Source organism: Schistocerca gregaria, chromosome 4 (genome assembly GCF_023897955.1).
Source record: "Schistocerca gregaria isolate iqSchGreg1 chromosome 4, iqSchGreg1.2, whole genome shotgun sequence".
NCBI lineage: Eukaryota > Metazoa > Arthropoda > Insecta > Orthoptera > Acrididae > Schistocerca > Schistocerca gregaria.
Window position 1 is genome coordinate 304,255,774 of NC_064923.1, and position 23,079 is coordinate 304,278,852.

The following is a 23,079-nucleotide window of genomic DNA, read 5'->3' on the forward strand; positions in this document are numbered from 1 at the left end:
TATACAGTTTGATGGCACCCATTAAAAAATATTACGCGTTTGAATTCCACAGAGCGAAATAGAGAGGCGTGCGATGGAAGAACACTGTGTGAAGAGGCATGGCACTGCACTTCGGCACACTTACGACCAAATAACATGTCTTACGTTGCCTCGATCATATATGTTTTATGTATCAGATGCTTCAGAAAGATGTGCGCTACTATGTGTAGATATTTTTGAAAAGTCGATTTTTAAAATTTTTTGCGTCGTACCTCAAATGCTCGAAGGATGGGGAGTGCCACTATCTAATATTGGCTCGGTTCGGAAATATCGCAGATCCGGACCTGGAGCACAGAGCAGTCTAAGTTGTAGTGGGGAGGTGGTAGCCTCCACGTGACTCGTGTTTACGTTAAGTAATTTTGCTGTTTCCTCTTCGTTTATTGCTCTCACATCAAATGAAAACAAAATGGATTTCTGTGGTCAGGAGCTATCAAGTGAATTAAAATACATACTCAATGATGATGTAAATAAAATAGAAAGAAACTTCCACATGGGAAAATGTATTAAAAACAAAGATTCCAAGACTTACCAAGCGGGAAAGCTCCGGCAGACAGGCACATGAACAAAACACACAAACACACACACAGAATTACTAGCTTTCGCAACCGATGGTTGCTTCTTCAGGAAGGAGAGGGAAAGACGAAAGGATGTGGGTTTTAAGGGAGAGGGTAAGGAGTCACTCCAATCCCGGGAGCGGAAAGACTTCCCTTAGGGGAAAAAAAGGACAGGTGTACACTCGCGCGCGCACACACACACACACACACACACACACACACACACACACACACACACACACACATATATCCATCCGCACATACACAGACACAAGCAGACATATTTAAAGGCAAAGAGTAAGGGCAGAGATGTCACTCGAGGCGGAAGTACAGAGGCAAAGAAGTTGTTGAAAGACAGGTGAGGTATGAGCGGCGGCAACTTGATTAGCGGAGGTTGAGGCCTGGCGGATATCGAGAAGAGAGGATATACTGAAGGGCGAGTTCCCATCTCCGGAGTTCGGATAGGTTGGTGTTGGTGGGAAGTATCCAGATAACTCGGACGGTGTAACACTGTGCCAAGATGTGCTGGCCGTGCACCAAGGCAAGGCATGTTTAGCCACAGGGTGATCCTCATTACCAACAAACACTGTCTGCCTGTGTCCATTCATGCGAATGGACAGTTTGTTGCTGGTCATTCCCACATAGAAAGCGTCACAGTGCAGGCAGGTCAGTTGGTAAATCACGTGGGTGCTTTCACACGTGGCTCTCCCTTTGATCGTGTACACCTTCCGGGTTACAGGACTGGAGTAGGTGGTGGTGGGAGGGTGCATAGGACAGGTTTTACACCGGGGGCGGTTGCAAGGGTAGGAGCCAGAGGGTAGGGAAGGTGGTTTTGGGATTTCATAGGGCGCATGGGCGGGACACACGGGCACACGCGCGGAATTGCTGGCTTTCGCGGCCGATGGTTGCTTCTTCGGGGGGGAGGGGGAGGGACGAGGGGATGTGGGTTTTGGGAGAGGGGGGTGGGGAGTCATTCCGGTCCCGGGAGCGGAAAGACTTCCCTTTATCTGCTTGTGTCTGTGTATGTGCGGATGGATATGTGTGTGTGTGCGAGTGTACACCTGTCCTTTTTTTCCCCTAAGGGAAGTCTTTCCTGCTTGTGTCTGTGTATGTGTGGATGGATATGTGTGTGTGTGTGCGAGTGTACACCTGTCCTTTTTTTCCCGTAAGGGAAGTCTTTCCGCTCCCGGGATTGGAATGACTCCTTACCCTCTCCCTTAAAACCCACATCCTTTCGTCTTTCCCTCTCCTTCCTGAAGAAGCAACCATCGGTTGTGAAAGCTAGTAATTCTGTGTGTGTGTTTGTGTGTTTTGTTCATGTGCCTGTCTGCCGGCGCTTTCCCGCTTGGTAAGTCTTGGAATCTTTGTTTTTAATACAAAATACATACTCATAATTATGGAAGGCTAAAATAAGTTATTAGTTTCAGATTTTATTTTTTCTACCTTTCTGACAGTCAAGCGTAAATCGCCTTGCAGAACAATGAAGTTATCTTTGTCGGTTTGTTAAAGAAATTGTACTTTTATTAATCTTTTATGCCGAGGCAGTCAATTTATTTGAAACAAAGTGTTTAATTCCACACTGTTGCCTAGTTTCAACTGCTCGCTACATTTCAAGTGCACATTTTCATGGTCTAGGACATATGGCATTATGCCATAATAAAGAACCAAACATGAGATAATGCGGTACTGGTACATCTGAATCTGGACATACGAATGTGCACTTTAAGCCAAATGATGCATTTTAGTAGGGTTCACAAAATTCCCATGCTCTTGGAGTATCCTCTAACATCTTGTTTCTTTTATAACATAATGTAAGATCTTTTAATGTTTTACACGTACGAACGCGCGGGCTTTCTGCGTCATCGTATCTGCGATGGCGCGGCGACGCCTGTCATCTAGTGCAACTACTAAACGAATTTAACAGGTCATGTGAAAATATCCCGAATGGTTGTTTGATAAGCGTTACTTTCAAGTAAAGTAAATTTCCTTTTACACAAGATGAAATCTGTGTGCGAATGTCCGATGAATTCCTTAAATCACAGAGCGTTTGACTCTCATTCAAAATTCAAATCTTTGATAATGACCATTTAGAATATTTTCGAGCCCAGAAGATCAGACATTTATACCGTTGTTAAAAAATTTGCTGTCACATTTCTGTGATGTATCTTGAAGTGTAACATGCGCAAAAAGATCAACATTACGTGTGAAAGCCTAGCTTCTCTTGCAGCTTATTAATCTTAGATGCCAATATTATAGGGTACGTAAAAGCTTTTCTTTTCTTGTAGCAATACTATGTATATTAATTTAAACCATTAACTTTTCCTGCTTGTGTGTTCGCGCTACTTAAAAGTGATGTTGCTATTGGCTGACCACATCGCGTGTCCTGTGGTCTGAATATCTGCTGTCATCGGCTGGCGAGATCACTTGACATGAGCTACGATCGGCTTACAAAGCGCATCCCAATCTCGATCACAATCCTTTGGAGAGTAACATGTTTGGTGGAATTCCAATTTATACTTTCGTAATACGAAAATACACAGCGTACATGTTGCTGCACATCAGACATCTTTCCAAAACGTGTTTTTTCCCCCTGACTTTAGTTTTCTAAAGTGTTGAGAAATTCTACGACGGTGTATAAAACCACAACCATTGAAAGGATTAATAAGTTTTACAGTTCCAAGGGAAAGTATACTGTTACTTAACACGGAAAAAGTGTATTTTCATCCGGGAGAAAGTGTATTTTTAACCGGAAAATCCGGAAAACATCCGGGAACTTTTTTTCCTCGTCCACGTATACACCCTGTTGGCTGAGATGTCCTATGTGATATGATTCAAAAGTAATGAATACAACGCTTATACAATCTTCAGTGTGTTTATTCCATACTTCCGCATTATCTGTTGCATAACATATGTGCCGCATAATGTATAGCTACTATGTGCACTATCCGGTATTTGAGCCTGACAGAACGTAGTGACTTGCAGCAACCTTTGCACATAATTTCAAACCTTTATGAAACTTTTTCTTGCTGACAAGCCCTGAAAAATAGTGAAAGGGAAGACATTTATCACTTAATACATTTTTGCAGTTCGTGCAGTAAAACTGTCGCATCAGGCATGATGTCATGACATTTACATCTATTGCTTCTACAAGAAGCACATATTAATGAAATTACTTTGGTCGTAATGGCAGTACACCTACTTTACCATTTTATTACCATTTTTGAGAAATAACTCAATGTAAGTTATTTGTTTATTCCTCCATAGACAATATGAATTGTATGGATGCTGTGAGTTACTCATTAGTACATAACAAAATTGATGTATGGGAGAATAGACCTATTTCTTTCTTTACAAAATTAATCTTCTGTTTCAGGCCCTGGGGGATAGAATGTGAGCTTGTATCCCCAGCAGAAGCAAGAGAATTGTGTCCATTTATAGCCATACATGATATTCTTGGAGGGCTGTGGATACCTGGTGATGGTGTTGCGGATTCTTATCAGACTTGTCTGTCACTGATAGAAGCTGCCAAAAAAGGCGGTGTGTTTTTGTACATAAGCAATTTTTTTTAGCAATTGAATAAAATAACATATCCACTTCAAGCTCCCAACCCCCTTTGTTAAACTTTACTACTGTCCTATCAAGACACATCTTTGTGTGAAAATATCTACAATGTGCATGAGACGCTCCAAAAATATTGTAATTTGTGTTTCAGGAGTCCAAGTATTTGAAGGCTGTTCTGTGAAGAGTGTTCTTAACCAGGATGGAAAGGTTGTTGCTGTTGAAACAAACAGAGGTATGATAGACTGTGATTTCTTTGTGAATGCTGGAGGTTTCTGGGCACGGCACATAGGCAAGAAAAGTGAACCATATGTCAAAGTGCCACTTCATGCTTGTGAACATTATTACCTCCATACAAAACCCATCCCCGGCTTAGATCCAATGTTGCCTGGTGAGTAAATCAATGTATTCTGCCTTGTAAAAGTTTCACAATTTTTTATATGAATTGTGACTTAAAATTCGCCAGAACAAGTAAAACAAAATTTTTTTTTAGTATTCAGTCAGATATTTTTTTCCTGCATAGATTTTTATTCTGCATGTAGTAAGTAAGGTTAGTCAAAGAACCTGTGTACTTTTTGTGTAGTTTGTATTTTGTTAAAAAAAAAAATACTAAAATTTAGTCTCCCTAAAGAGTGTATAAAAGTTCTCTCTCAGTTCAATGATTTCAAGAGGGAAATTCTCATCTTTATGATTTATAGCTGCAGTTAGTTGTGCCAATTACCTTTTAAATCAGTTGCATTGTATACTGGTTCCCATTTATTATTCTGTAATGCCTTCTTAAGTTTTTCGTAATTAAATTATGTTTTATGTATAAATCTATCACTTTTTGTTATATCTACAATCCCTTCATGAGTTTCTGTAGTAAGGGCTCTGTAGTCATATGTAGTTTTCTGTGATGGTTATGTTTATTTTCTATGGTTATGTTTATTTTCATCTTTGTTATGTTTGCGAGAATGTAATCAATGCCTGTGTTTGTAATTTAAGTAGGCTGCGGGTGCCACATGCGAGTACTGATAGTAATCTTCAAGGGTGTAAAAATAATTCTGGTTACTAAATTTTCAATGTAAACTGGCAGCTTCAGCATTGAAAGACTTAAAATAACACTAGACAATACAGTTGCTGTCTGTTTCATTCAACAGTAAATTCTTCCCATACAGTGCTTTTCTGTGGTATTTCTCTTTGGTTCTCATTGTATCATGGTATAGATTAGAGTTTATGGTTAGTGGTAAGGCTCTGACTGAGTAAACCACTCTTTTTATATGTGGGATCAGTACCCTATTAAATTACACAGACATGCATTGATCACAAACATGAAAAAGGACAAAGTAAACATAATCAACTTAAGAAAACTACATATCTGATTACAGAGCCTTTATCATGGAATTGATGTAAGAAATGTGGGCTCAACAAAAAGTGATATATTTATACATAAAAGACAATTCAATTATGATAAATTTAAGAAATGGGGAAATGAAAAGTAGTAACCAGTATACAAAACAACAGATGTAAATGAAAATTTGCAGACTACATCTAGAACTTTATTCTGCAAACCACTGTGAACAGCATGGCAAACAGTATGCCCCATTGTATCAGTTATTAACGTTTCTTGCCATTCCATTCATGTATGGAGCAAAGGAAGAATGACTGTTCAAATGCCTCTGTGCATGCTGTAATTAATCTAATCTTGTCCTCACGATGTCTATGGGAGTAATACATAGGGAGTTGTTGTATATTCCTAGAGTCATGATTTAAAGCTGGCTCTTGAAAATTTGTAAATAGGTTTCCTCAGGATAATTTATGTCTATCTTCAAGAACCTGCCATTTCAGTTTCTTCAGTGTCTCTCTGACACTCTCCCATGGGTCAAACAAACCTGTGACCATTCGTGCAGCCTGTCTCTGTATACATTCAGTATTGCCTGTTAGTCTTATTTGGCACAGGTCCCACACAGTTGAGCAGTATTGTAGAATGTGTTACACAAGAGATTTGTAAGCTATCTCCTTTGTAAACTGATTACATTTTCCCAGTAGTCTATCAATAAACCAAAATCTACCACCTGCTTTACCCAAAACAGAGCCTATGTGATCATTCCATTTCACATCCCTACAAAGTATTACACTCAGGTATTTGTATGAGTTTACAGATTCCAGTTGTCATTTACTGATATTGCAGTCATAGAACGACACATTTTTTTCATTTTGTGTAATACTCAGTTTTACGTTTCTGACCATTTAAAACAAGTTGTCAATCTTTGCACCTCTTTGAAATCTGATTAATAACTGACTGAATATTTACGCAGGTTCTTTCAAATAGCACTTCATTATAGATAAGAGCATCATCTGCAAAAAGTCTGAGGTTGCTATTAATATTGTCTGCATGGTCATTAATATACCGGGCGATCAAAAAGTCAGTATAAATTTGAAAACTGAATAAATCACGGAATAATGTAGATAGAGAGGTACAAATTGACACACATGCTTGGAATGACATGGGGTTTTATTAGAACAAAAAAAAAAAAAAAAAAAAAAAAAAAATACAAACAGTCTACTACCCAAACTGCCATCCTTGAGCAACTGGCTACATGGTTTGCTACTGCCAAGTGGATTCTCTTCAGCCATGGCATTTGTGATGAACAGCAAATGTGCCAAGTTATTTATGATCAATGATTAGGCAAATAACAATCAATGATTAGGCACCAAGACACTGTCTCAAATTTGGAGACACCTTCAGATATTATCGGTGCCACACTTACTTTGAACCACACCCTATGGACACTGTGGATTGTAAAGTTATCTCTTCAGTTACAACTAGTAATGATATTGTATGAGAGTGAATCATTAGAAAAGAAACTAATTTGGGCAGATAAAACTTCTCACCATGTTACAACATCAAAAATGTATTACTTCATCAAACAACAATTACCGGATCTGCCTCATTGCATGAACTCCAGTTTGCAACTCTTCTTTTTTGCCAACACACTCATACAGAATCAACAAATACTTTGAGGCTGCCTGACAACAGTGTTGAAACTGGAGTAACTCACTCAGTGCTACATGTAACTCACTCAGTGCTACCTCGACCTGAAACAAAAAACATTTTGCCTACGCAAAGATAACCACTTGATATGAGAAAAAATTTGCGCATCTGCAGACAAGCACACGGCTTCACATGCATACCTGGAGCAGCTCACTAGAGAGCAACCTCATCATTCTGACATTACCATCAAAAATGAGTCAGCGAACATGGGGCAGCTGGCAACAGTCAGAAACACCATCAGAGCAACCTGCACTATCTACACCAGTGCTGACACAGGTTAGTCCAGTGTATCATGATTCTGCACTCTTCCCCAGCCCTGATGGATTCACGTGTGCGGTTCAGACAAAGTGCTATTGCAATGTATTGTTCATAAAATCAACACAACACCTTGCCCTTCTGTCCAGATAAAGTGTGTACATTAGCTCCAGAAAAAAATTCACATGTCCAGGTTGGTTATAGAGGAGTTATTCCAAGTGCGTATTATTAGACAGGTCAATAGTCCTTGAGCCTCTCCCGTCTGCCTTGTACCTAAGAAGGATGGCACATATTGACTGTGTCGTGACTGTAGGTCTCTCAATGATGCCCACACCATTCTGCACAGTTATCCAATTCCGAATATTGAGAAATTTCTTCACAATTTAGCAGGCACTTCTATGTTCAGTGTGTTGGACTGAAAGAAGTCTTTTTTGCAAATACCATGATCTGACAGCTGATCTCCATGATCTGAGCTGATAGATAGCTATTATCACCCCTTTTGGACTTCACATGGATTCCTTTACATCATATGGCCTCAAAAAAGCACCATAGGCTTGGAAAAGGTTTGTAGTCAATTTTATTTTCAGGTTTTCCATGTGCTACACCTACTTAGATAATGTTTAGTCTTCTTTACTCCTCAACATGAACACGAGCATCTCAAACTAGCTTTAGATGCCTTACGTAAACTTGATGTCATAACCACTGACAATAATCTCAGCTGTGACAGTCAGCAGTTACTTTCCTTGGTCATTTACTTAGTAGTAAAGGCATGTGGCATACAATACAATGGACTGAGATCATTAGACAACTGCCACAGCCAAAGAGCTTTCAAGAACAATCCCAATTGATTGGCATGGTAAATTTTTATCACAAACATCTTTGTGATCCAGTAACCATCCAGCCATCACTTATGAGTGAGTTAGCAGGGCAACACATAATAGGTGAAAGATACATTCAGTGGACTTAGCTGATGCAACATAAGAGTAAATTAAAGACTGACTTCCTCATTCTGAGACATTGGTGCGTGCACTACCCATTACAAACCTGAAACTTCCTGGCAGATTAAAACTGTGTGCCCGACCGAGACTCGAACTCGGGACCTTTGCCTTACGCGAGCAAGTGCTCTACCATCTGAGCTACCGAAGCACGACTCACGCCCGGTACTCACAGCTTTACTTCTGCCAGTACCTCGTCTCCTACCTCAGATGATAGAGCACTTGCCCTGAAAGGCAAAGGTCCCGAGTTCGAGTCTCGGTCGGGCACACAGTTTTAATCTGCCAGGAAGTTTCATATCAGTGCACACTCTGCTGCAGAGTGAAAATCTCATTCATTACAAACCTGTCCATCACCTCATATGCAATCACTTCTTGGACTCGAGTGGCAGGAATACAGCAACCAGTACACTTCTTTTGCAAAAAGTTGACTGGCTCACAGCTTACAACAGGGTATTGTTGGTGGTGTACAAAGCAGTACAGCACTATAAAGACAATGTGGAGGGCAGGGCTTTGACCATCTATACGGATCATTGGCCTTCGGCAGATTCCATTCGCAATTCTGCAAAGTATTGCTGCACATGGTGTTTTTGCCATTTAGTTTATATTGCACAGTTAATAACAGACATTTGACATTTTCACAGTGCAGACAATGTCATGGCAGATTATCTTTCCAGATCAACAGATTCTCGGTATATACTGACCATAACAAACTAGCAGAAGCACAACTACAGGACATGCAATTAAGCAAATTCTTACACGATACCACATGTGGATTATGCATAGCAAGTCACATGTTCCTGGCTCCTCAAAACAAGTTCTTTGTGAGTTTTCAAAGTGACTCAGCAACGTTACATCAGCTAACACAGGAAAAACACTCGGGTCAGCAGTGCTGTAGGACAATCTTTGGAGTCTGTTCTTTCTGAGTGCTCTGTAACACGTGTATGCATTTTGTGTATTGTTGCCAAGCAATAAATTATACATTTGCATACCTGTGGTCTCATTCATTTTACCTGGAGCATCCTCATCGTGGTCCTCCGTACTAGCTTATAAAGAATGCCATAGATGTAGCAGCAAAAGAAGCTGTTGGAAAATTTGAAAAACAGAAGGAACCAGGTTGTTGGAATGTAGAACTAACAGAAATGACTGAAAGGAAAACAAAGCTTACTGATGTTCCTGAATATGAATGACAAAGCAGAGGTAGGTATTGTATCTAAAATAGAGAAGTGTCAATAAAAGGAAAAAATAAGGCTTGGGAAGAAAAGTGTGGATATCAGGATAGGATGATTGATGGAGCTCAGAGTGTCAACTAGTGCCAAGTGACATGATAGTAATTTTTTGTTAGCAGAAGAGCCAACACCATGTTACGAGTGGAGGCCAAAATGCACGCATTTTAGCTCATGCTGGTGGGTGTGAGGAGGGAAGAACTATACTGACGTGAGGTCTGGAACATGACAAGGAATGAGAATTCAGAAAGCAGACATAATTAGTTTGATAATTAACTTTAATCGATTAATGACGAATGTCCCTCTTGACGGTACATGAGTCACAATATTATCTGTTCAGAATACATTCTTGAATAGTACTTATAGTAACTGAATATGGCGCCTTGCTAGGTCGTAGCAAATGACATAGCTGAAGGCTATGCTAAACTGTCGTCTCTGCAAATGAGAGCATATGTAGACAGTGAACCATCGCTAGCAAAGTCGACTGTACATCTGGGGTGAGTGCTAGGGAGTCTCTCTAGACTAGACCTGCTGTGTGGGGGCACTCGGTCTGCAATCACTGATAGTGGCAACACACGGGTCCGACGAATACTAACGAACTGCGGCCGATTTAAAGGCTTCCACCTAGCAAGTGTGGTGTCTGGCGGTGACACCACAAGTAAAATTGGTCAAAATCAATGCACAAAGTATTTTGAGCATTAATTCCACGAAAATCAGTCTGTGAGGTAAGGAAGCAATACGAGAAGTTGTGGTCTTCAGATATAAAAGTTCAAGAGGCTGTAGGCAGCTGTAAGATGAAGAAAACAGCAAGGTATAGATGAATGTATCCAGACCTGGTGAAGTGTGGACCACTGAAATTGTTGGAGATGCTAAGGAAGCTGTGTGAAAGAACATTAAATGGAGGTGATGTTTCAACAGAACGGACAACATGTTATATAACACCGGTGTGTAAGAAAGGGACATACAATGACCCAAAAAATTGTAAGGGACTTGCAGTGACCCCTTTCATTGGAAGACTGTACTCGAAGGAATTGGAGATCAGATAGAGAAAGATCCAACTCGCAAGCAGCAAGAAGAGCAAGCAGGATTCCAAGCAGGAACGCCAATAATGAATATTGTCTCGTGAAAAATGCATGAAGATTGGACTGGAGACACATATTGCAGTGATTGTCCTAGAATAAAGGGACCACCAACAAGTGTGTGTGTGCGTGGGGGGGGGGGGGGGGGGGGGGGCTAGTTGAAAGACGCGGAGCTGGTTGAAAGATTATATGAAAATAATATAGTAAGCACTGTTTTCTGTCTTGTTTCACAAATTTTATCATTGTTGCAGCACAACCTAGGTTTCAGTTTATAAGCTTGTTTTCAAGTACATTACTGATTTCCAAAGGGCAAAAAACAGTGTTTGTTTAGTTAATATACAATGTTTCACCAGTAACCCACAGCTGATTCAATTAAAATAAAACAGCAAGCTTAAGTGTTGAGAATAGCTGGACAGAAGAATTGAAGATGACTAAGGGTCTGTGGCAGCGATATGGGTTGAAACCGATCCTGTTTAAGCTGCATCTAGAAGCAAGCCTGCAGAAATGGCATAGAAAATGCCATGTTATGAGAGTAACAGTAGAGAGGACAGCAAGATATTTAGCTTGTATTTTGTGGATGACCAGATTTCTGTAGCAGAAGATGAAGATTATCTGAGCTATATCCTAAGAAAGCTTAAAGAGGAATACAATAAGGCTGGCATTACCAAATAGGATACTTCAGTGGATACCATCGTAGCAGAAGAAAAGCAGTGACCCACAGGGCAACTAGCAAGATGACAAGGAGGAGGCGATGGAAGCAAGGATTACACTGTCCAATCACATTAATGTGTCAAAAGCCTAAAGGAGTCACTTAAGTTCTGGAAGGTGCCAACAGGGATGTGGAGCCATACCAACTCCACTGCCATGGTGAGCTACACTAGGTTTCACGGTTGAGGATCCTTGGCGTGAAGAACCCAGTCAAAGTGATCCACAGATTCTCAATTGGGTTTAAATTCAGAGAGTTTGGTGGTCAGGGGAGTATGGTAAATGCGTTCTGGTGCTCTTCAAACAATGCACTTACACTGCAACCTGTGTGACACATTGCATTGTCCTGCTGCCACAAAAATATTCCCCAGACCATAACATTTCCCCCTCCAGCCTGGAGCCTTCCGAAGACTGTTGCACAGTGTTTGCTTTCAGACATTTCACATCATATATGCCAACATCCGTCTGTTCCATTTACCATTAATCTTGATTCATTGGAAAAGGCCACCTGTCCAGTTGTGATATTGGCATGCAAATTCCAGCTTTTGTCGCCAATGAACAGCAGACAGTATAAGTGCATGAACTAGGAACCTGCTCTGGAGGTCCATAAGCAGCAACATTGACTTAATGGTAATTGAGGTGATGCTGTTGGCGGCCCTTCAGTTCATCTGGGCAGTCAGTTGCTTAAACAGTTGCATGTCTGTTCACCCATACACATCTCCACAGCTGTTGTTCACCCCCGTTAGCTGTGGCCAGTAGTGCACCATGCTTGCTGGTTCAGATAGCACCATTTGGCCATGCACAGTATACTTTAACCACAGCGGCATCAGTTTACAAATTTAGCTGTTTCATAACTGTTTCCATCTTTGGCCCACAAGGCAATGGTCAAGCCCCTTTGGAAATCATAAATTGCTCAGTTTCCACATTATGGTGATGAGACACTTCATATACCTTCACTGCTAGTGCTGCCACATACCATCTATGCATAGTCACTGCATATTGATATTGAACATAGACAATAGTCACATTAATATGACCAGACCGTGTATGAAGGCTGAGAAAAGTTGAGACTGAATAAGAAGGAAAACTGGGGGATGAGCAGCAGCATCAACCATAGATAATGTGCGAGAAGGAGAAGAAGAAGAAGAAGATATAATAAACTGACAACAATGTAGGAAAATTGTTGGATGTGAAGTCCGCCAGATATGCAAAACACTGTTTGTCTCAGTACCCAAACATTTTTCGGCAACACTGTGCCGTCATCAGTGGGTTTTTGTTTTTATTTATTCTTTACATTTGGTGTGCATCACTGTGTTCTAGTGAAGTGAAAAGTGTTTTACTATGTTATTTGTGAAAAATACTTGTTGTAGTTACATGTGCATCACACCACCTCAGCATAATGCAGATAATGGAAGTACTTGCTACATGAAAACATGACAAGCTGCCTGTAGTAATTAACACACAAGTGATCCAGAAATTTCATGCGCACTAAATGTAAAGAATAAATAAAAACGAAAACCCACTGATGATGGCACAATCGTGTCGAAACATGTTTGAGTACTGAGAAAAACAGTATTTTTCATAACTGGTGGACCTCACATCCAACAATTTTAACTGCAAACACGGCCAATACAAGGAGCTGCAAATCAAAATGAAAGGTAAATGTAGGAAAAGATAGAGTGGTACCATAGAGAAGACACATTAAGTAGCTGACAGGCACAGCTAAAAGGCACTTACACAAAGCTTTCGGCGACAGCCTTTATCAGCAAAACAGAAACAGAGAAACAAACATCATTTCTATGCCAAGCAAGCACATCTCACATACTTATGACTGCCAACTCCAGCAGCTCAGGCCAGAATGCCATGCTTGCTTGTGTCTGTGAATGGTGTGTGTGTGTGTGTGTGTGTGTGTGTGTGTGTGTGTGTGTGTGTGTGTGTGTTTTGCTGATGAAGGCTGTGGCTGAAAGCTCTGTATAAGCTTGTCTTAATTGTGCTTGTCTGCAACTTGCCTTCTTTGTGGTAAGTAGCAAGCTCTCTTTTTCCTACATTGGTGATATTCCTAGGTGGTGTTTACATTCTTTTAAATAGTAAACTGAAGCATTTGTTAATAGAGAAATTCTGTTGTTCCACAGAAGATTTAAAATTGTAATGTCTCCTTCAAAGACTGTTAGTATATATAAAACAATGGAAAATCCTGGCTGGAGTAATGACAATATTATGAAAAGGATAGATTGCTACTCACAGTATAGAGGAGATGTTGAGTTGAGATGGTCACAACAAAAAGACTTCTAATATGTGAGCTCTCAGCTAAAAGGGCTTCTTCTAAATTAGCACTTTGTTTGAACTGCACACTGAATTCTATCAGGGCTGAGGGAGAGGGCGGAGGGGGACACAGTAGGTGTGTGGGCACTTGAAGCAGGATACACTGACATAAGAGCAAATTAAAGATTTATTTTCTCATGGTGTGACATTTACGCATGCACTACCCACTACAAACCTGTTCATAACCTCATATGCAAGCTGTTCTGTGACAGAAGTGGTTTTCCTTGTTCTAAAGTAGAAAACACACTCACATTCACACAAGCATAGCTCACATACACATGACCACTGTCTCTGACCATTGAGGCCAGTATGTGGTGTGTGTAGCTATAAATTTATTTTTGTAACAAAAACCAATAATTTCTGAGTTTCACTTTTTACATCAATGTATATGTTTATCTCTCATTGGTAAGATAAGTAAAATTAGTACAACCTTGTATCTCAATGTACATATGAACTGTATCTATGACAATGTCTGAAAAGTGATTATTATATGTACAGTAAATAAATTAATAAATAAAAATTGGATTGTTGCACCACTCATTTCTACTACACAGTTAATTTTTGAAGAAGGTAATGAATTACTTGCAGTATTTAGTGTAAAAGTGTCCCTAAAGTACTTGATTAACATACTAAATTCATACTAAGTTAAAATTCTAGGTTAACATATTAACTACTCTCTCTCTCTCTCTCTCTCTCTCTCTCTCTCTCTCTCTCTCTCTCTCCCTCTCTCTCTCTCTCTCTCTCTACCTGTGTCTGTATATTGTATATGTGTGGATGGATTTGTGTGTGTGTGCGAGTGTATACCTGTCCTTTTCTTCCCCTAAGGTAAGTCTTTCCGCTCCTGGGATTGGAATGACTCCTTACCCTCTCCCTTAAAACCCACATCTTTTCATCTTTCCCTCTCGTTCCCTCTTTCCTGATGAATCAACCTCGGGTTGCAAAAGCTTGAAATTTGTGTGTGTGTTTATTGTCTCTATCAACATACCAACGCTGCTTTCTAGTTCACCTTTATCTCTCCCCATATATTTTCATTTTCATTTCAGCCTCATGTTACACTTTCCACCCTCTAATACCATGTCACCCTCACAACACCCCCACAATGACCCCATTAAATTTTATTTACATTCCCTCCGCAAACATGCCTTCACCCTAGCCAGATTACGCTCCCATATTTTATTTACTCAGGCTTGTCTGACATTTGGCATTACACCCAAAGGCCTCACACTTAAAGTTCCCATCTCTGGCTGCAATCCTTCTTTCCATCAGTCCTTATACCAGTTCCAAACTTCACAATCCATAGCCCTCACCCGCCTAATCCTTCACCTATACATCGACTCGGCAATGAACACACCCGTCAACTCCTATCCCAAATCAAAGTCCTCAATCTTTCCCCTCCCACGTCCACACTGGCTGTTCATAGCATCCTCCTACAGGCCAACCGCAAATTAGTACAGCATGCCACCCTCCACCTCAAAAAACTATCCAATCTTCTGGTTTCCCACCTCCGGAAAGGCAACTCACTCACCCTCCACAACCTTTCCAACAAACGTCAACCTCCTCTCATTGCACACAGACCCAGTCTCTCCCATCTACTCAATCTCCCACTTCCAGCTCCATTCCCCCCAACACCTCAAAATTCTAGTCAACACAATTTGGAACCACAACACCCCAATTCAGTAGTTAACCTTTCCTCCAAACCTCTCTCCCAATCCGAAACCTGTGTCCCATGCAAAGGCCTCACCTTCAGCCCCACTCCCAGGTTCAACAAAACTGCCCTTGTCAAAGATTTACTGCCCTACACTCTTAGTCTCTGCTGGAAATATCACTTTGGCATGAAGAAAAATAATCCTGATCCCACTCCTAATGATCCAACTCCCCAAGACACTATCCAAATTGAACAGTTCCATCCTCCATCACAGTGGGACCCACCTCCTCTTCCTCAAAATCACCCTCTCCAAACCTTCCAGGAATTTGTCACTTCCAGCCTTGCCTCTCAATCTTTCTTGAAAAACCTTAATCCTACTCCCAACATCACCACAGCCGAAGCCCAGGCTACCCGTGATCTGAAAGCTGACCGATCCATCATCATTCTTCCGGCTGACAAGGGTTCCACGACTGTGGTACTTGATCGTCGGGAGTATGTGGCTGAGGGACTGTGTCAGCTTTCAGACAACTCTACATCCAAAGTTTGCCAAGGTAATCCCATTCCTGATGTCCAGGCGGAGCTTCAAGGAATCCTCAGAACCTTAGGCCCCCTACAAAACTTTTCACCTGACTCTATCAAACTGCTAACCTCACCGACACCTCGCACTCCTACCTTCTACCTACTTCCTAAAATTCACAAACCCAAACATCTCGGCCGCCCCATTGTAGCTGGTTACCAAGCCCCCACAGAATGTATCTCTGCCTACGTAGATCAACACCTTCAACCCATTACATGCAGTCTCCCATCCTTCATCAAAGACACCAACCACTTTCTCGAATGTCTGGAATCCTTACCCAGTCTGTTACCCCCGGAAACCATCCTTGTAACCATTGATGCCACTTCCCTATACACAAATATCCCGCATGTACAGGGCCTTGCTGCAATGGAGCACTTCCTTTCACGCCAATCACCTGCCACACTACCTAAAACCTCTTTCCTCATCACCTTAGCCAGCTTCATCTTGACCCACAACTTCTTCACTTTTGAACGCCAGACATACCAACAATTAAAGGGAACAGCCATGGGTATCAGTATGGCCCTCTCGTATGCCAACCTCTTTATGGGTCGCTTAGAGGAAGCCTTCTTGGTTACCCAAGCCTGCCAACCCAAAGTTTGGTATAGATTTATTGATGACATCTTCATGATCTGGACTCACAGTGAAGAACAACTCCAGTATTTCCTCTCCAACCTCAACTCCTTTGGTTCCATCAGATTCACCTGGTCCTAATCCAAATCCCATGCCACTTTCCTTGACGTGGACCTCCATCTGTCCAATGGCCAGCTTCACTCGTCTGTCCACATCAAACCCACCAACAAGCAACAGTACCTCCATTATGACAGCTGCCACCCATTCCATATCAAACGGTCCCTTCCCTACAGCCTAGGCCTTCGTGGCAAACGAATCTGCTCTAGTCCTGAATCCCTGAACCATTACACCAACAACCTGAAAACAGCTTTCGCATCCCGCAACTACCCTCACGATCTGGTACAGAAGCAAATAACCAGAGTCACTTCCTCATCCCCTCAAACCCAGAACCTCTCACAGAAGAAACCCAAAAGTGCCCCACTTGTGACAGGATGCTTCCCGGGACTGGATCAGACTCTGAATGTGGCTCTCCAGCAGGGATACGACTTCCTAAAATCCTGCCCCAAAATGAGATCCATCCTTCATGAAATCCTCCCCACTCCACCAAGAGTGTCTTTCCGCCGTCCACCTAACCTTCGTAACCTCTTAGTTCATCCCTATGAAATCCCCAAACCACCTTCCCTAACCTCTGGCTCCTACCCTTGTAACCGCCACCGGTGTAAAACCTGTCTCATGCACCCTCCCACCACCACCTACTCCAGTCCTGTAACCCGGAAGGTGTACACGATCAAAGGCAGAGCCACATGTGAAAGCACCCACGTGATATACCAACTGACCTGCCTACACTGTGACGCTTTCTATGTGGGAATGACCAGCAACAAACTGTCCATTCGCATGAATGGACACAGGCAGACAGTGTTTGTTGGTAATGAGGATCATCCTGTGGCTAAACATGCCTTGCCTTGGTGCACGGCCAGCACATCTTGGCACAGTGTTACACCGTCCGAGTTATCTGGATACTTCCCACCAACACCAACCTATCCGAACTCCGGAGATGGGAACTTGCCCTTCAATATATCCTGTCTTCTCGTTATCCACCAGGCCTCAATCTCCGCTAATTTCAAGTTGCCGCCACTCATACCTCACCTGTCATTCATCATCATCTTTGCCTCTGCACTTCCGCCTCGACTGACATCTCTGCCCAAACTCTTTGCCTGTAAATATGTCTGCTTGTGTCTGTATATGTATGGATGGATGTGTGTGTGTGTGTGTGTGTGTGTGTGTGTGTGTGTGTGTGTGTGTGTGCGTGCGAGTATATACCTATCCTTTTTTCCCCCTAAGGTAAGTCTTTCCACTCCCGGGATTGGAATGACTCCTTACCCTCTCCCTTAAAACCCACATCCTTTTGTCTTTCCCTCTCCTTCCCTCTTCCCTGAAGAAGCAACCGTTGGTTGCGAAAGCTAGAAATTTTGTGTGTGTGTTTGTGTGTTATTTTATTGTGCCTGTCTACCGGCGCTTTCCCGCTTTGTAAGTCTTGGAAGCTTTGTTTTTAATATATATATAGTTATGTAAACAAATGTTCCTTTTTAAGTTATCCTGTATGGCTGTTCCTAGAAATTTTTCTCTCTACCCCATTTTTACAATATCCTTTCCTATGTATGCTTTTACACCATTGTGATTTTGACCCTATGTTAAATTCCATAATTAATGTTTCACTAATACTTAAACTTAGATGGCTCTTATTAAAATATTGCCTTATTTCATTTACAACACTGTTGCAGCAGATCTCTAGTTCTTCATAGGTTTTGTGTTTATAACAACACAATTATCATTTACATGTACAAGAAAGAGGAATAACTCCAGTTCAGAATCTAATGCAGTGGCTGTGAGCTATATACACACTAGAGTCTGTTAGAACTATAAACTATTTCCTGTTTGTTAGGCAAGATTCAGTCAGCTCTTAGGTATTACATTTCATACATCAACCCGTAGGTTCTTCACAGTAATTGATGAAGACAAAATTAAGTTCACTATTTTAATCTTATTGTAGAATAGTTATAATTTGTATGTAACAAATACAGTGCTATTTCTGACCCAGATACTTTTATTTGTGTGATTCACAACTTTAGTTTTTGTAGGACATAACAGCTATAATAGAAATCTATGATAAAGCAGCCTGAAATGGAAATTTGTTTGCTACACCATAAATTAGGTTCTAACATGCTCTTAAGGCTACTGTTGTCACCATCGAAAATAAGATCAGTAGTATTTGAGGTCTGTCCAGTAATTGGATCATTTCCTTCCCAAGAAATCATAAGCAGGCAGTATGCATGAAGCGTGCAAATATCAACATAAACTCTTATTTCTGAACACTTGTCAAAAATACAGACTAATTAAATACAGTGTATACCAAGGACTAGTAATGGTGCCTCGTCTCTTAAAAATGATCCAAGCTTAAATGTGGATGCTTATAAAATGAACACATTTGCAGATGATATCACTATTCTGTTAAAAGGGGGAGGTATGAAAGAACTATAGCAATCGATAAACACTGACACAAAACAAATTAGCAACTCGGTAAATTCTATTTGTCTCTGTCAATAATGAACCAATGGGTAACAGTACGGAAACCAAATTCTTATGTCTATGGCTGCTACGTAATTTATAACGGTTGATCAAAATGTTTCCATCGAAGGCTTTACAGTCCAAAATCATGATGATTATGAGCATTGAGGCAATGGTCTCACTGATGCACTAGGATGAAGATACTTGTTTAGTAAAACACTTCGTCCTGCTGCATTAAGAAGTCTGTAACTGTTTGCTGCACATCTTTGTCCCGTAGGAATCGTCAATCCTTCAGTCTTTTTTAAAGGACAGAAGGTGTGAAATTTTATGGGGAGAGATCAGGACTATAGTGCAGCTACTCAAGTGTCTAACACATGAATTTATTTGTAGTAGATGACACTAGCCTCCCAGATCAGCTGATGTCTTGTGTCGAATTGCGCCCAGCATGGAACTTGGTGCACCATTCCACAATGATGGTTTTCAACAGACATGCTTTCTTCATTGTCGGATGGATGTCTACCACTGTTTGTCATTTGGCAGCCAAGAAAAGAATAACAGCATGTTCGTCCTGTTTTGAATGCATTTGGTAATAACGACGCCATAGTTCACATTTCTGCATTTACCACAAACACATCCATGCTAATACCTTGCCTGTGTGTTGGTGCTTATATACCCACATCAGAATCATGTTACATTGCAGATAGGCTGCAGCAACGACCTTAAACAGAAACTGCTTGATTGCCATATTATAAAATGTAATAAACACACTATACCTTAACAGAAAACTGAGCAAGAATGCTACCTTCTTTGCTCACTAAAAGCCTGCTGTAGTGAGAAAACAATAACAAACACATGTAATGCCTACTTACATTCTTGTCTTAAATATGGGGCAATTAGAATAACATTTGAACGCAAACCTTGAGACTCCTGTACCACTCTATTCAAAATCTCTGGTATTTCTCCTTTAGCATGTATCTTCATCATGAAAACCCTTACATTCTTTAAAATAAATGTAATAGGTAAGGACTGCAGATTATGTTGCTTTGGAGAGATGCTGTAAACATGTTAAAGGGGCAGATAAACTGCAATGCTGAAGAACTATTTTCCATCTTGTTAACAAGATGAATGTGAACACTCTTCATAGGAAATAATGCATGTTTCACCATGCATGAAAAAATATAGTTGGGGACTGTGGAAATCTGTAATACATTATTAAACACAATTGTAATAGTTAATATGATACTTTCAAACTAAATATGAAAGAACTGACAGTTTTATCTTGTTAGGTTTCTGTGTATGTTGCTTGTATATTATACGAAATGGCCTATATGGTAAAATTTTCAGTGAGCTATCTGAAAATCTCATAAATTGTAAAGGAATGTTGAGTTTGTATCATTTCCATATGTTACCTAGAAAGGGACAAACCTGTAATGATGTCCGTCTAAACCTCCCTGTTTAGTAACAAACTCCTTCTCAGCAGAATTTCAAGATTTGAATAAAATTACTCTTGTGTGTCATAGACGTCTTGGAGTTGCTTACACAAGTTAGTGTAACTGAGTGTTCTGCCTTGGACTTTGTTAACTTTATTACCTTTTCAGTGGTCCGAGACTTAGATGGCCACATTTATCTCAGGGAAAATGATGGAAGGCTGCTTGCAGGTGGTTTTGAGCCAGTAGCCAAACCAGCATTTGAAGATGGAATTATTCCTGGTAAATATAATTCACAATAATTCAATTTCATTTTTTTAAATGCCAGTGATAAAGCGTTATGTTCTTACATACTGTGTGTACAAAAAGTCAACAAAATAAAACTGTGCCACACTGGATATTGAAGCTGTCTTCTCTTCCTTTTTATTGGCAGTAATCCTATCAACTTATTCCAGCTCATTTTATGATCTGATAAGTGAATGAAAATGTTTGTTTGTCAGTACCTCTCTCCCATCTTCCAAAATCTACAGAATACCTTATACATAGCTTACTGGACTAGCAATGCTAAGGCTTATTAACATCATACAAAACATAAGCATCAGTAATTTGAAACCTCAGTTAAAGATAATAATTTCAAAGTAGAATTTGGTAATAACAGCCATACTGCGTCTCTCCTACATTGAGTAGCTGTGAATTGTAACAGTAGCAAATTAAATTTTTGCTGGCCTCAGATGTTTAAATATACCTCAGCTTTAGGGTCTGTTTTTAAGCACAGAGACTTAACCAAAGAACATAGACAAATAGCACCTTGTTGAATAGTAACATATACAAAACTTCTTTATGTAGTTGTTGTTGTTGTTGTGGCCTTCAGTCCTCAGACTGGTTTGATGCAGATCTCCATGCTACTCTATCCTGTGCAAGCTTCTTCATCTCCCAGTACTTACTGCAACCTACATCCTTCTGAATCTGCTTAGTGTATTCATCTCTTGGTCTCCCTCTACAATTTGTAGCTAGCTACTGGAAATTTTATTAATTTATATAACCAAAAATGGCTGTTGGAACAACTACATTAATATAACTAAGGAGCAGTACCTCCTTTCAAAGTAGCAGCTGTCTTAACACATTAGTGCCCATTGTCCTTGACTGAGGACAGTCAATTTTCCCATCATTATTGCAATGTATGCTACTCCAAACAAACAATGGGTTTTTGTTGTAAAGTAAGCTTCCCATCAACAATGGCTACCATTGTTATCTGTCTACTACAATTACTCAGTTGAAAACTATTAACAGAAGTGGAGTGTTTTTGCAGAGCCTGCTGGTTATTTCTATTTTTATTTTTGTGGCTGCATCTAAGGTAAAAATCGATGTCATTTTCTCGCTGCTGCGTAATTGAGTACTGTGATATTGTTTGGTACTTATGAAATCGAAACTAGTTTATTACATTTTGAGTCCCAGTGCATGAAAAGTTGCTGTTCTTGTTTAAGGGCATGGGATGTTTCCATGATAAATGTTACATTTTTCAGTCTTTTCAGATTTATTTGCCATGATTTTAAAAGTGTTGAAGAGGCAGTAGAATACTTATTTCCTGAAGGAATAGAAGCAGACTTAGTAGCTTTACTTCCAGATGTAAATGACCAGACTGGCAAGGAAAATATTGAAGATGACTTGTTAGGAAATACGTATCCAAGTCATATTGCGGGTACCACTGAAGATTACAGGAGAAAGACAATGAAGACATTCCTCATGTCTCTCCTACAAGAGCCCATAAAGAGGAAGTTTAATGGAGTTATCAGGTTCTGACTTAGGGAAGAAAACTTCTTGTCTGTTGGATGAACTGAAAGAAAAGTTGTAGTGTCTCACTACCGTGAAGGTTTCTGAAGAACTCTTTTCAGACCAAGTTGCAAGCATTATTGTAGAGGAAACTGAAAAACACACTAGGAAGTTGAAAAATAAAATAAATTTTTCAGTTTTACCTGATGAAATTTGTTTATTTGTTGGGTTTTGAACTTTACTGGCTGTCATAAATTGTCCAGTGAAAGATTATTGGTCTGAGAGTGGTGATCTCAGTGATAAAATAGTGAAAGATGCAATGAGTTATAACAGGTCTTGAACTGAAATCTGTAATACATTTCAATGATAGTAAAAAGGCCAATGAAAACAAGATTGACAAATCTCTCAAAATAAAACCATTATCAGAGGCTATGATTAAAAAGATTATCAAAAATGAGGAGTATTTCAGGAAAATATGGCAGTTGATGAAATGTGAGATACTATGGGCATCATTTTATCAGACTGAAACCCTTGTGCTTTGGGTATAAACTGTGGGCCATGTGTGATACGGATGGCTATTGTTACAATTCCTTACTGTATTATGGGAAGGACCAGAATGATGACAATGCAAATCTACCACTGGATTCCAAAGTAGTTTTGAAAATGTTGTTCATTATTGACGAGCCAAACAGTTACAAAGTATTTTTTGACAATTACTTTATGGTACTAGTCACGACCTGCTTCTCCAACTGAAGGAACTG

General features: G+C 40.3%; 1 protein-coding gene across 1 annotated transcript in view; it reads left to right on the plus strand.

Moving 5' to 3' along the window:
* Positions 1-23,079, plus strand: part of LOC126266932 (pyruvate dehydrogenase phosphatase regulatory subunit, mitochondrial) — a 95,522-nt gene that overhangs the window by 31,105 nt on the left and 41,338 nt on the right. Inside the window, exons 3-5 of the mRNA XM_049971624.1 lie at positions 3,967-4,130; positions 4,306-4,542; positions 20,720-20,830. Of these exons, the coding sequence (XP_049827581.1) occupies positions 3,967-4,130; positions 4,306-4,542; positions 20,720-20,830 (512 nt within the window). The remainder of the gene's footprint in view (positions 1-3,966; positions 4,131-4,305; positions 4,543-20,719; positions 20,831-23,079) is intronic.